At 35.1% G+C, this 15,615-nt stretch overlaps 1 protein-coding gene across 4 annotated transcripts in view; it reads right to left on the bottom strand.

Annotated features, from left to right (window-relative positions):
- The window catches only part of DGKB (diacylglycerol kinase beta), a 363,957-nt gene that overhangs the window by 199,241 nt on the left and 149,101 nt on the right, over positions 1-15,615 (bottom strand). For all 4 annotated transcript variants that reach the window (XM_064444510.1, XM_064444512.1, XM_064444509.1 and 1 more), the window contains 3 exons: positions 7,695-7,780; positions 5,148-5,237; positions 2,712-2,872 (listed from right to left, as the gene is read on the bottom strand). In XM_064444510.1, coding sequence (XP_064300580.1) covers positions 2,712-2,872; positions 5,148-5,237; positions 7,695-7,780 — 337 coding nt within the window. The remainder of the gene's footprint in view (positions 1-2,711; positions 2,873-5,147; positions 5,238-7,694; positions 7,781-15,615) is intronic.

The following is a 15,615-nucleotide window of genomic DNA, read 5'->3' as shown; positions in this document are numbered from 1 at the left end:
CCAAGGCTATTCAGGTTAGATATAACAAAGAAGTTTCAGACTAACTAAGGACAACAAAGTAATACAGAATGTCATCACAGGCATATTTCCTTTATTGGGAATTTGTAGAGACAAACTGGATAAGAATTTACCAGGAATTAGGCAAGTGTCACTGACGCTACGTTAAAGAGAGGAATGGATAGATGACTCAATGATTTTCTATGGTTCTATGAATAATATAATCTATGATATCAATCCTTTCGGTTTCTCTTCATATAACATTGTGGGTGGCACTAGTATTGTTTTGCTTGGCTCCAGTTATGTTCTTGGGTATCAGCAGCTATGGACTGGTGTGCAACGTGGTGGTAGATTGTTGCTTTTCTGATTCAGTGCTTGCCAAAGTTTGTATTAGGCACCAAGTACTGAAAACAATTTTGCTTTTATGAAATTAGGTTTACTTTAGTTGTAGCCAAGTTTGAGTACGTCATCTATTTACATAGACAAACATTTTGTCTGGCTTTTCAAGAGTTATTATGAATGCTACCTAATATATGAATCACACAATTTTAGCAACTCTAAAATCCAATTTCTGATTTTCTCCATTTGCTTTGTCTTATTCACACCAATGGAACTGAGAAGGCGGCATTTCATGTATTTCTACCTATGACAAGCTTGGCAGATCTTACTCCTTCAAAAATTCAATTTTACAGTTTTAGATGCATTTCTCAATGCAACATTTTGTATTGCCCATTCCTGGTATAATTTTCTGGTGCTCACATTTCTATTTTGTGAAGAATTGTAAGTTTTGTGTTATTAAATTAATTTAAAGTTTTTAACCGAAAACCGAGTCTTCTGGTCCGTGGAGCCTGGTGTATAGAGCCTGCTCTTTTCCCACAGTATTCTACAAGTAATTTACCTTGTCCTTAATAGTGTCATGATCTTGCCACTGTATAATTTCAGTTCAACTTTTTTTCTTGAATGTAATTCTGTTTTCTTCCCTTAAAAAATGCTAAAGGATTCTTTGAAGCCTAGCACATTCACAGATGTCCCAGTATCTACTTGGCATTCAATTTCCTGTTTCTGTGCTGTGTCTTTACATGTGGTGGTACTCTACGTTTTAGAAACATTTAAATTGCACTGTATTAATATATAGGTGTAAAATCTCATCCCTCCTCCCTCTCACTTCTTGCTTGCTTCCTTAGTATAACACATTTATTTTCTTTCTTCAACTGTGAGCTTTAGCATTGATATTTCCTTTTGACAAAGTCACTGAATATGTCCTCCTGTGCTGGGCATTTTCTGTTATCATGGTATTTTTATCCTGTAACCAAAGATTTTCCTTTGCACTTTCTCCCCTATTTATGAACTTAATTTTGCACTGGTTTTGGTGCATATACATTGCATTTATGAACTTTTATATACTAATGTCTGTTATTTCTGTTGCATTTAGTTGTTCTCTGCACTTACTTTGAACAACAGAGGCTAAAATCCAAACTGTACAGCAAAAAAACCTTAACAACAATTTCTTATTAATTGTTTTTTCTGATTAATTGTTTTTTTAAGCATTTAGGACTACATAGTACACGAAGCCAAGAAATGTTTTTAAGGAATAGACCTTCTCTGCATGTTGCCAATAGGCGCTATATCAAAACTACAGAATTGCAATTAATATGTAAAAAATTATGTAAAAACTACTTAAAGCTGGGAAATAACCTTGTTAATGCTGAAGCACAGGGATCCAATAAACTAAACACACATCCTTAACTTCCTTGGATTTATGATGTTGTATGTTGTACTTCCCATTAAAACACTGTTTTGTAGCGTTCTGAAATAACTGGATTGCAGAACTAGGTATCCTGTAAAGGTGGGGTTTGATTTTTATTAAAAAATAATATACAGATTCAGTAATGTATATAGAATAAGTTGATTTCGGAACATAGAGCGCTAGCTATTGGAGGGCGTGTTCCCAAGTTAATTAGACTTCATTTGTGTCCGAGTTAAAAACCTTATTTATGAACTGTTAAATATGTGAAATTTGGACCTCATCATGGTCCCCTATCTGCTTCTGTTTGAAAGCATATCCAGAGCAAAAGGCTGAAGAGTCAGACTTGACATGCCTAATTCCCCTCATCTACACAGTGTGGATAGCAGATACAGTGGGAAACTACAGAGAAGCACAAGCTGGAGATGCAGTTCCTAGGACACAAAGAGCTTCTTAAACCCCTTTTCCTCAAAATTCATTCTAACTGTGACTATCCCCATAAGACAGAACCAAGAAGATACTTGTGGGGGGTTTTATATTATTTTATTTTATTATTTTAAACTGCTCTGAAGAAATAAAGAATGCCACTGCTCTTTTAAACAGTTCTGATTATGTGAATACTAATGGAAAAGGTTACTTAGAGTTCTTATTAAGTGATTACTTTTCCTTTATATTTTTATAGGACCTTCACAATGACAACCTAAATTTAGTGCTGTGGCTGCTCATAAACCATTAGGAACAACACAAATATCTTCTTTAGAGATGAGAAGGTAGAAGGTCCTGAAAAATAATTCTGGTTTGAATGTGTGGAAGTAAATTTATGTAAATTGTTGTCAGTCATCTATGTATTCATTTCACTAGCAAAATAACATTATAAATGATCTGTAGCCAACAATTCTTCTCCTGAAGACATGCAATGCAAATATTTATTCAAAACAGAAAATCACTTGAGGATAAGCATAAGTCTTACCACGCCAATAGAAAAGTAGTTATTGATGATGTTGTAAGGCACTGGGTCTCCTTTCTCATCTTTATCATTTGGTATTACTTCAAATTTCCACCTGTCCAGCAAAATCTCTGAGCTGTTCTCAATGTCTTTTAGGATCTTCATCAAATTCTCACCTTCATAACCTAGCAAAACATAAAAGTGATTATTTAATTAAATATAATAAAGTTTCATTCCATTTTCTTTCTCTTCCTATATGACTGAAAAAAAGGAAACTATGCATACAAGACCTGAAACACAGGACTGTGTTTGAAGTATTGACAATTTTCCAGCACCTGTCATTAAAAGGAGTACAAATACAAAAGCTGATTTCTGCACTCAGCTAAATTAATGTAAACTTAAATTAATTCCATAGATTTTACTGGGCATCAGATTTATCCTGGAGAAAATAATTTGATCTTCAAAACTTGCCAATCCTATGAATTTTCCAAATGATTATAGCAGTTATCAAAAAACCTAGGGTTATACTTCGCAAAATGTTCTTACTGTGACATTAAGCTTAATATTTAAATTCCCTTGATTTCAGAATTTGTGGAAAAAAGACATACAGTAGATTTGTCTGATTGAAGTCTGACAAGAGATTGAAAGGTTAAAAGCTCTCTGCTATTTTTCATTGATTGTTTCAATGTAGTTTAGCATAACAAATCCAAAATTTGAAATCTATAACCGATGACTTATTAGCAGAACTAATATTTTTCCATCTTTCAATAAGTCCTTTATGAACCTCATCCTGCTCTGTAGAAAGATCTTCCTTGTCAAGAAGCACTTGCATGTCTTTATGTAATTCACTACTAGTAGTAGTTCACTACACTGCATACTCAGTAGAAAACTTGTGTATACTCAGGAGTGTGTAAACAACATACAGTACATATGTGTGCTGTATGTAATACTGATGTATTTCGTTATGGTTATATAGTATGTTTTTGTTAGTTACTGCCAACCACCACATAAAAATGGCATGCACAATCCCATTTGTCTGCATCCTTGTGACTAATCCCCAGCAATTTTGTTTCTAGAAGCCCTGCCTCATTTCCCTTCTATGGAAGTTCCAGAAAATCTGTGTTTTGACATTGTCTACCACAAAGCAACTAGGCAAAGAATGAGGAAAGCCAGAATATTTTCATATCATATTGTTCTACTTTAGTCTAGACAGAATCACTTAAAACAGAAGGAAATAAATAGAAGTAACTGGAAGGACAGGTCCTGACTAATACAATCAAGTGCTCCCATAGCTGACCCTGCTTAGAACAGGAGATTGGACTAGCAACTTCCTGCAACCCCTTCCAACCTCAATTATTCTATGACTCGATTCTATGAATGCTCAGAAGGTGAAGCAAGGCTGATTTGATTGGGTTTTGGGTTGGTTTTAATTCTTTCCTGTCCTAAGACTATGTGAATAAACAACCACCAGTCATGACAGAGACAACAAAGGAGATCCTCAAATGATTTGACAGAACATTATGGTTAACAAAGAAGTTCTATAGCATGGAAACTAGTGAGAATTTGCTAAAGACTACCTGATAACAAGGCAGACATTTGGAAAGGAAACTTGCTATGATGAGACAGAAGAACAAAGAGGTATCTACAAAGGGTGAGAGGTTCCAAATAAGCAGCCAAGTTCCAACTGAGACCTGAAACATAACTGGCCGAGCCCATAAACTGACTTGCTTTCACCAGACTGAGTCTTGCCTAAGACTTTTTTTCTATGTGTCTCCTTCAAGTTATCCCGCAATGCAAATCATGAATGGAAATAAGTTATTGGAGGAGCTGAGATTAAGGCTCCAAACAACCAGGAAAGGATGTGAAGGGCATTAAAGGTTTGGCTTTACATATATTCTCCTTTCAGCATTCTTTGCCTTCTTATTTCCTGATAAATAGCACCACAGCACTTATTGTCTGGAATCTTGATAGGAGAAGAGAAGGGGAGTGGATCAAAGGAACTAGTCTGAGGCTGAGACACATTTTTCATTTAATATTTATGAATATTAAAAAAGATGAAACCACTCCAAAACCATTATTAGCTGTTTTCAGTAACCCTTTCAGGACAGCCCCAATTAAAATCCATTTAAGAATACTCCCTTTATAAGGTATTGATCAAAGAAATAACTGCAATACAGATGGTAAAAAGCCAACCGATTAGCTATATACTATTCTTATTACACCTTAGAGCCTGTTTGGTGTCAGCAGAAGCTACAAACAAGGTATGAAGAGTGATTATGACCTCTAGTATCTATACAATCGTTCATATAACATTTACAGACAGCTAACTCCAAAAAGAGGAAAGGTGATAATGGATCCTTACATACATCATTAAAAAAAAAAATCCAAATGTTGAGAGTAGACTTTGAGGCAAAAGTTATTGTTTTCCTTATAATGCATTGTATTTTAATTTGTGTTTACCTCCTCCCCATCTCAGACACCTTGCTAAATCATTGCCAGTCCCAAGAGGCAGGATAGCAACTGGAGGATGCTTAATCAAGTTTGCTTTCTCTGTGAATAAAGAAGGAAAAACATAACTGAGGAACAACAACAACACCGAAAGCCTAATTGTGTGATACTGATAGAGTAACTGTGTTAGGTTTTTTTAAGTGAAAGACAGTGATATGTTTTGTATACAAGACTGTGCTGCCTGCTCAGTAACCAGCATTTCACCATGCCACTCCATTCTGCAGCTCCTTTCCCAGTCAATATTCAATCCTTAATACTAAATTGCTCAACCGTTATCACAAGGACTTCCGTAACCCATAGATGTGATAAACATTCATAGATAATCATACTCAAGAACTTTCAAAGACCGAACATGTTGTGCTTTCTGTTGCTCTCAGCTCTGCCATTCCCAGCTACGAATGCAAAACAGTAATAGTTAAGGGAATGAATGATGAGATGAATGTTGTACTTTTTCATCTGTGTGACTAAATTTGTGTTTAACTGTGTATTCACTTCGATTCATGTCTACACATGAGCACCATTACCAACAACTCCCTGGAACCAAGACCAGGGGTTTGCCCATCACGAATTAAACCTGCTATTCAAAATTAGCATTGACCTATCTGATCAATTCTCTAAGTCAATATTTTGTATTTCGTAAGTAATATTTTGAAATGTATGAACTTACAGTGTCTTTCAACTCTTTACCAGTACTTTTACAGCATTTCAAGCCAAAGGATCTCTGTTCAAAATCCAAAGGGAAAACCCTTTCCAAGAAAGACAGCCTTTCTGAAAGCTGGAAGCGGGGCAGGTATCCCCCAAGTATAATATTTCAAATATGTAATTTTTCAAATTCCCCATTTAATTGGAATGAGTAGCATGTCTAATTTAAAAGTTATACTTGAAGAGTTAAACAATCAGTTATTTTGTTCATAGAATTATGCACAATTATCAGCAATTCTCAGCAGGAATTTACATATCCAATAGATGTGGCAGGACTTTCTTGTTATTTATCAATTTTTCTCTTCAATTCTTTAGGAAGACTTAGCATTCACAACATCAGTGTATTGCAAATCTTTAAGAGAATTTAACATTTAATAGAACAATTTAAAAAAATTTAAAATTTCAAAATGAGGAGAAAAAAGTTTGGTTGCTTTTCTTTTTCTTTCTTTCTTATGTGGTTTTTCTTTTTCTTTTTTTCTTCTTCCTTTGCTCTCAGCTAAGATTCTTTGTATATCAGGAGATCAGGGAAGAAAAGATCCAACTAGAAAGTATCTGTTTCTCAAAACAGGTGATCTCTTAAACTTTATATGCACTACTTGTGCCAAAGGGCTTTGTTCGCTAAAACACAGCATAAAAATATCTATTTCCTGTACCTATGAAACAAATGGATCCTGGATCCTCCAAATTACTTCTTAGTTCTGTACCAGAAAATTTGCTGCAGAAGATAGTATTTTATAAAGAAAAAATGCAGGGTTTTGTTCAAATAATGCCACTGAAAGAGAAAGTAACTGCATGGCATTTTAGACCTCATGGAAAAAGTGATGACACAATTAACAGCTGCAAAACTTCACCCCTTCCAAGTTTAGGCAATACACTTGTTATTTATGTACACTGGTTTATAATTTTGAAAGCTATTAGAGAATTACAATCAATAGCCTGTATTTGCAAAAAGTGTTTTTTTCCTCCTTCAAACCAAGTTGTATGCCTTTGCTGTCATTCATTCCTCCATGACATCATTTTTACTTTTCACTGAATTTTAAGTTTTCTGGTACACACCTCCCACAAAGCAGACACTTTTAAGCACTCTTCATCCAAACTTTCAGTTGATTCTTTTGACCTCTCTTCATCTCCTTCTTAATTACTATCATCACACATTCCTATTTGTTTCTCTGTAGCTCCCCTAATGCCAAATAGAGGATTATGTGGTGTGGGAGATGATATTCTCCTAATAAACCTTGAGAGATTTTAAGTCTCTAGTATCTTGACTTCTGGGCCTTCCTAATGATTTGTACAGAGCACTTTATGGCCAACTGACTGAAAGAACTCCAACACTGAAATGATGTACATACCTTGCTGCAAAGGTATCCACGCAGCTGTCAGAACAGTCCTTTCCAAAGGACTGTTATCCTATTATCTCCATTATGGGATAATGGAGCATAAATGAAAATTTGGGAACTGAAAAAGCAAATGACCTAAGGTATATTGTCTTAAAAGAAACAACTTAGATTTGATTTAGTTTTGGGAATAGACTTTGAACTGAAATTAAAATAGATTGATTTAAATTTCTTGCTTTCTGGAAAACCAGAGAACTACAAACACTGGACTTGTCTAGGCATTTTGAATATCCCTTGCAATTTGAATATCCTTAAAAATAATCATGTCCCAAACTAATAAATTTCAAAGATTTCAATGAACAAGATCTTGCTTGAAATAGCTGTATCTATACTTTGGTATATAGGGAAGAGCATTAAAATCAAAAAACGTGTCAAGCAAAACCATGTAAACGCTATTGATTACCTATGCAATCCAAAATCCAGCCTACTGTTCCATCTCCACCACATGCTAGTACTCTGAACTCAGGAACATCTCGGAAAAAATTTAGCCTAAAGACAGTAATGAAAACATCTATTTAATTATCATATATTCATTGTGCATTATGCAAACATTTTATGACTTAAGACATTTCATTTAATAGTAAATGGCAAGTGAACACTTGAACTAATAAAAAACTCTGCTCATGCATTCATTTTTTAGATAAATACAATCCAACATTTTATTATCTGAAAATTTTCGTATTAAATTATTAATTCATGGTTATTATGGTACACTAATACCAGAAATAGCTTGGACCTGATGGTTAATCCAAATCTTTGTCTCGGTTCAAATCTTGTTTGAAACTCTTGTTGGAAAACATTCTCTGTTTACCTAGTTATAAATGGATAATTAGTCTCTCAAGACAGAGGAAGTGTAAGGTACTGACTATAAAAGCATATGAAAACAGCATATTTCTGATAGTACACTAACACATAATAAGCTGAGCATTTTGTGGTTGATACAAACAACTTTCCACCATGGTTTAATAAGAAATGAGTAAGCATCAGATTGAATGTAACCATTCCATCATGCTACAAACCATATTTTAAAGTGAAATATCTTTGGTAATATTTGCCTGGCTATTCCTGCTTCCATATCCATTGAGTGGTGGACAGTATCACCACCTCATTATCCACTTCATTCAATACCAAAGTTCCATAATGCTGAAAAGTGAGGATATATTAAAACAATTATAAGTTGCAATATTTAAAAAGCATCTTATCAGGACAGCTTTTGGCACATACTGAAATTAGTCTCTACACATAAATTGTGACTAGGCAATAACCTTCCAGTGATTTTGCTGAATTACTATATATATATGTGCGCGTGTACGTGTATGTACATTCACGTATATTGCATTCATTAGTGTCAAAGACATCTTAATGCATATTATATATGCTAATGACCAGGTCTGATTTCTAGTTTGCAGTCTCCTAATAAATGCACAATTAGTACATTCAACCCAAATTCCTAAATACAAATAAAGATACACAATGACTTATAAGTGTTTAATTCAAGCTATTTTCCATATGAAACTTTAATGTTGCACAGAGAATGGTGTTCCTGTCCCCAGGAAGTTTTAAAAAGTCTTTTAGGCCTCTTGATAAAATCAAGAGCACATGAAAAACTACAGAGTAAAAGAAAGAGCATGGGATAAGGAAATGGAAAGCACAATGGTCAAAAAATACTATTTAAGATGTAGATGACTGGATAACTTCTTGTTCTACTAGTTTTAGATCAGAATTTCAAGGTTAGCAAAGCTACAGAGAATTCAGCCCATCACATTGTTGTCCCACTCCCTCCAATTTTCTCTGCTCAGAAGAGCTCAGTCAATTTCAAGTGTCAAGTACAATGTCTGAAGGATGATAACACATTCTATATTAATCCCTGCCCTGCCCTTCTCACCTCTTAAATTCTACTTCACACATCTGCAGGACAAGTGCTATAGGATCTCTTCTGATCCAAAATGTCACGTGCCAAATCTGTCTGAGTACACTTGGGGAACACATCTTCTAATAAGCCTATGTGCTGAAAGATCTTCTGGAAAGTCACCTCCTACCCCTGTAAGAGTGGGCACTGAGATACGTCCTGGCCCACAGCTGTGTACCTCTGTCCCTTCACAAGACCTGGCAAAGAGAAAAATGCCTCTCCTCACCAGCATTTCCACTTTGACCCAATGTATTGGGTTTGTAGAAAGTTAGCAGATTGAATTATGTTGCTTCAAGTACTGAGCATATTTCAGATTAATCTAAAAACAAATTATAGCCCAGAGGTGACGGCAGGGTACTAACTTCTAAAAATATTTAAGCATTTCTACCTACTTGTAACAGATGTCAAAAAGAAAGTCTGGAAAAAACAACCAACCCTATCACCAAAAGTACAGGGTTTATGCTAGCATTAATCCAGACAGGCAGGACATAGACCTAAACCTCCACCTCCCTTTTTATAAATTAGCATCCTCATCATATGGCTATCATTCTTTTTGTTTTGACTTTATATGTAATCTTCATCAAAAAAGTGTAACTTCCCAAGCAAGTGGGGAATTGAAGAACCTGACAAAACCATATTGTCAAAAAAAAGTCTCAATCAGCTTCACTCATATTTCCCCTGGAGCATTTTATATCAATAAACAGAAAATTTTCCAAAGAATGTCAAACTACAGCATTAGGTGCACATTATTTTTTAAAAATCAATTTAAATATAAAAATGATACATACATTATATAAATATATATACAAAATACATGAAGTAGAATATACCTTACACTGTATATGTGTATATATAGTGTATATAAACATACTATAACAAACATATTTATAAAATCAAATTAATTTATAAAATTACATAGTTATATAATTACATAGGTAAATAAATATCACATTGAATTAGAATGTGCAGTCTACATTAAAAGTTGGGAAGGGAACGTGGTTTTCTGTTTATAAGGTTTCATTCAAACTCAGTAAGCGTTATAATTGTAAAGAAAGACTGATGGATTTCTTAATAGAACTTAAGGTAAAGTGTAAGAATTGCTTATCAAGATAGCTTTAGTCAATTGGTGTTTTAATAGCACTTGTTATATCTTCTCTACAGAACATTTTTATATGGGTTTAAAAAAAAAATTGTTGGAGAAGAACTTAGTAGAAGCAGTTTCAAGTGGAAATAAAAAAAAAAATGGAAGTCATCGTAAAAGCTTTGTGCACTGTCAGACTACGGTAAAGGACCAGAATAGAAAATTTAGTCCAGTTTCCTTGAACTGATTTCTAAAATTGTACAAGAATTCTGGGCTTATATAATAAACACCAAACAACATAAAAATATAAAACAGTAATGGGTCTCTTCCCCCAAAAATTTATCTCTACTTTTTAAAAAATTATTTTTTAACTATTTAGATGATTACATAGCACAATATGACAAATATGACATTAATTACAAAGGACAAATGTCCATTATATTAATAAGCTTTACAGAAATTGTCAATAACCTTGACAGAAATTAAACAGGATATGAGAACCAGGTAAATCAGAAACTTTAAAACATGTACTTTATTGGTATTAAATTAGCTTGTACTATAATTCACACAGAATCATTTCATACAACACATTAATTTATTTTTTCAATTAAGAAAAATATTGCCACAAAAATAAATACCCCTTTCGTTTATGGGTATGAGAATAGGTAGATATTCTTTTATACAGATGTGGTTTTTATAGACATTATAGTAAAAAGCTTTCCCACATCACTTAACATAAGTTAGCAGAGCTGGAATGGCGCAGAAGAATATTATTAGGCTGATACAGACTGTAACCCAAGTTACACCTATTCTTCAATCACTGGCAAAAAAGGCAAAAAGAAAGATCAGCAGAACTTCTACTAACAACTCCTACCACAGGACAAACAAAACTCCTGATACATTTGAGAATAACAGATGAAAAGCCACAACCACAATAATCCACAGGAAGACAAAAGAAGAAGAAAAAGTATGGCTGCAATGGCTGCATACTAAGGCCTTAAAACAGCAGGATATTTTTGCTGTGTGGATTGTTATAGGATTCTGGAAAATGAACCATTTTTCCTTCTACTGAGAAAGGTCAATACAACCAATCCCTAAATGTGGATTACAAGAGATTATTGTAGTTGATTGCATTTCTATCATCAAAATTGACAGGATCATCTAATTCTTGGCTGATGATCAAATTCTTGTATCATTAAAATGCAGCTTCCCTTTTTTACAATATCTCCCAATTTTTCACATTCTACAAATGTCGTAAGCGCACACATAGTTCTTATTCCAGTGTCAATAATTAACATAGTAAATGGACTCAGTCATAAGACTGAGCTGGAAAACCTATCAATAAATATCTTCATCTTGATAGTGCCCTTGTAAATTGGCCTGTTTTAGTCTTTCCTAATTCAGTTTCCTATCTGCTGGAAGTAAAACAAATAAATTTAAGCCACTGAAGTTGTTTGATACTAGCCTATTTTTATTTTATTTTGCCAGGCACAAGGATCACACACATAGGCAATTACTAATTTATCAGCAGAAACTTAATAATTTCCACCTGAAAGATGGCAACTGTTTCAACTACCTATACTACTCCAGTTCAGTTATTCAAAATCATCTCATCAAATCCATATGAATGCAGAGAAACTATTTATGAATAAAACACCAGTGCTAAAGGACTTAACTTTGCTGTTGAATCATGAATTTATGCACAGAAAACACACACACACCCCCCTTATTCTTATAGAATTGTTTTAGGAAATCCTGTCCCACTCACAGTAGAACTATTTTAAAATATAAGTTGCAACACTTTCCATTTAGGTACCTGCACATGACTTTCTCATAACCAGACACAGCGCACTACACAGATTTCAGGTGCTCAGCCACACAGGGTGGCAGAACAGCAGCACTGTGTGAAATAATTCAGACAGTCTTCACTCACAGTGGAAGCAAAATTTAAAACTGTCAATAGCCCAAGCAAAGAATAATCCACTGATACTGGTACCTCAGGTTCAGTATCAGCTAAATGTAAAGTAAATTGCAAATACTATTTAACTTGGTACATTTTTCCATGCAGAGAAGATCAAAGTGCAAAAAAAGGGAACAGCACTTAGTATCTGCCTACATTAGAAAAATTTTCTCCTAAACATTCTAAATGGCGTTAGAGCTACTTCAGCTCTCGTGGCTTAAAGCCATGTTTTTACTGAGCTGCTTTTACAGATATCCCTGAGTAATTTGGATTCAGCTTTTGGAAAAGGACAATAATTTAGGAATAGATGATCAGTAAAATATGCAAATACTTTTGTCTAATAGCTTCTCGGCCAATATTACTAGACACAGTATGTGAACTTTGCCAATCCATCAAATTGTAACCAGCTGCAAGATAGAGGACTTCAGAAGCTCTGCATTATTAATATAGTTTCTCTGTAAATCATAAAATTACTTGTTATGACTTCTGTTTCAAAACTTCTATATTCGCAGCAATAAAGTAGGCTGGCCTTAAAGGTATTGAGACAATAATATTGAACCAATAAATATGCAAAATCATTAGATTCTTTTTCATAAACTGTGTCAAAAATCAAATACAGTATTATAGTCAAAATTTTCTTGAATGGCATTTGTAACTTATCAGTCTGATAATTACAAGTGAACCAGTATGACATTTGCATATTGGAATGGAACTTACTCCGTGTGTGAATGGAAGTGAATGAAACATAAACATTCACCCTAAATATCACCAGCTCAAAGCAAATTAGAGCCTGCTAAACCTTCATTAACAGATTTATGTTGACAAAGAACCAATCTTATTGATAGCTCACACTTGCCGGTGAACCCTATAACTTAGAAACTGCCCACTTATGAATTCACAATTCTGGGTTTAATCTAGCAATTTCACTAATGTAGATGTTCAACTCACCACTAATTCTTCTTACACTAACTGTCCAGAGGAAAGTATCAAGTTGAAAGACAAAGCAATTGCATTGTTGCAATGTTTACTCTTTTATTGTAATGACCATATTGTTGTCATTTTACTAAACAAAGCAAATACAATCCCTGACAAATGGTTATTTACTTGAGTATATGAATGAAAACTAAACACAGTTTTTCCTCTTCTAGGCTGCCAAACTGAGCTGGCCACATAACTGGACAACATACATACTTTAACCTCATTACAACTCTCCATTACAGTTTTCTGTATACTGTAATGACACCATTCATATACACAGAGAATTATTTAGGTTCGAAAAGACCTCTAAGATCATCGAGTACAACCGTAAACCTAACACTGCCAGTTCACCACTAAACCATGTCCCTAAGCATCACATCCAAACACCTTTTAAATACCTCCAGGCATGGTGACTCAACCACTTCCCTGGGCAGCCTCTTCCAATCCCTGACAACCCTTTCAGTGAAGTAATATTTCCTAATATCCCATCCAAACTTCCCCTGGTGCAACTCGAGGCCATTTGCTCACATCTTATCACTCATTACTTGGGAGAAGAGACCGCCCCCACCTCTCTACGACCTCCTTTCAGGTAGATGTAGAGAGCGATATCTAGCTGTACCATACCACACTCACCCAGCCCTTAGATGTTCTCTCTTCTTTCTTGCTGTTTGTTATTATCAAACGTTCATCCCTGGCATTGCTTTCAAACTCCAGCAATGGATCTTTTCCTCTCAGTCTCTGCTACTCGTCTTTGGCAATTCTGATTTCATGTTGATGATGCTATCCCCCTAATGGTCATGTCAAATCATGCTTAGTAATACACCCTACTCTGAGCTTGACAAAGAATATCTACCCTAATTTAGCAGTACATCAATGAAACTCAGTATTAGCACAACTTGATTACCCTAATGGTCCCATTTCAAAATCAAAATGCATCAGAAAGCAAAAAAACTATCTAAGTGCAAGTGTGCTACGTTTTTATGTGCACAGTCATCCTGTACAGTTACTTTCCCCCAGTTTAAGTTCCCTAAAAACACAGCTACAGGAAGTTTCTATTACCTGTTGCTCCTTCCCCCTCATCTTCTCTCTGTATTTCTCTGTTCCTTCTCACATCAAGAAGCAGCTATGCTAGGGCTCTTCGTGCCTGCTCCTCTCCACCTATGTCTTATGCAGTACTGAAAGCTTGACTCAATTTTGATCAGACACTATCAGCTTCCACTGTTGATATTACAACTTAAAATCACATCTCTATACTTTGTCCTACAATGCCCCTTGTGCTAGGGGACAATCTCATGAACACCAGCAAAGAAGTTACCTTGTCTTCATAAGACAGTAATTCAAGTAAATTGCTCCATAAAACCAGTTTCAATAAATCCAGTTTATCATTGCATGGGGTAATATATTCCTTTCCTGGAATGGCATTTTAATGTGCAGAAGTTAACTGGCAGATGCATATACTGCGGCTGAAAATACTGTTTTCAGTTCATTCTTTCTGAAGATAAAGGTAGCTGCCAATTTAAAATCACAGGCTTCCTAAAAACCATGATGACACATTTAGAAAAACAAGAACCCAGTCCTTCAGTGTGTGATCACATGGAATATTGAGGGACTCCGTAAATATAAGGGACATTTTACTGTTGGTTACCCAGCACTGAAAACATTGGTCCACATGATATACTTCACACTCAAAAATACCATGAATAACACAGAATCACAGAATGGTTTGGGTTGGAAGGTACCTTTAAAAATCATCTAGTCCAACCCACTGCCATGGGGAGGGATATTTTTCACTAGATCAGGTTGCTCAAAGCCCTGTCCAGCCAAAACTTAGGTTTTCCTTAACTATTGCTTAGGATATATACCAACCTGTTTCTACAGTATAGCATGATAGTCAGTAGATGGCCCCAAATCATTCTGATACAGATATTGAACAATAATGATAGTGCCAAACCTATGATCCCAGCAAGAACAAAATTTGCTTTATCTGCATAACACAAGATGGATAGGAGCCCTGCAGATCTGGGACAGAAATATGCCAGTCAGAAGAAGAAATACAGAACCTTTTGTGGGAAAAGTGAATCAATATATGCTGGGTAGTGAGTGGGTGGAGGAAAGATGCTGAGTGTCATACGTTCAGAAATAACTTAACTGTGGTAGTCAAAAGCTTATTTTGGGGTGACGGAGAAAAGAGAACCAGTTCAAGAATGTGAGGAGAGAAGAGCAAGCTAATAATCAGGCAAAAGGACAAGGCAGAGGCTTTTAAAATACATATCAAACAAAGGCGGTAAGGGTGTGGCAAACTCACTACTGAACAATTACAGTGGTTAAGAGAGAGGTGAATGAATCTGGCTCACAACTTTGGAAGGCTAGACTGAGACAGGAGTAGAAATCGGTGT

Source organism: Phalacrocorax carbo, chromosome 2 (genome assembly GCF_963921805.1).
Source record: "Phalacrocorax carbo chromosome 2, bPhaCar2.1, whole genome shotgun sequence".
NCBI lineage: Eukaryota > Metazoa > Chordata > Aves > Suliformes > Phalacrocoracidae > Phalacrocorax > Phalacrocorax carbo.
Note: the sequence above shows the minus strand (reverse complement) of the source record. Positions and strands in the feature narration are given on the sequence as shown.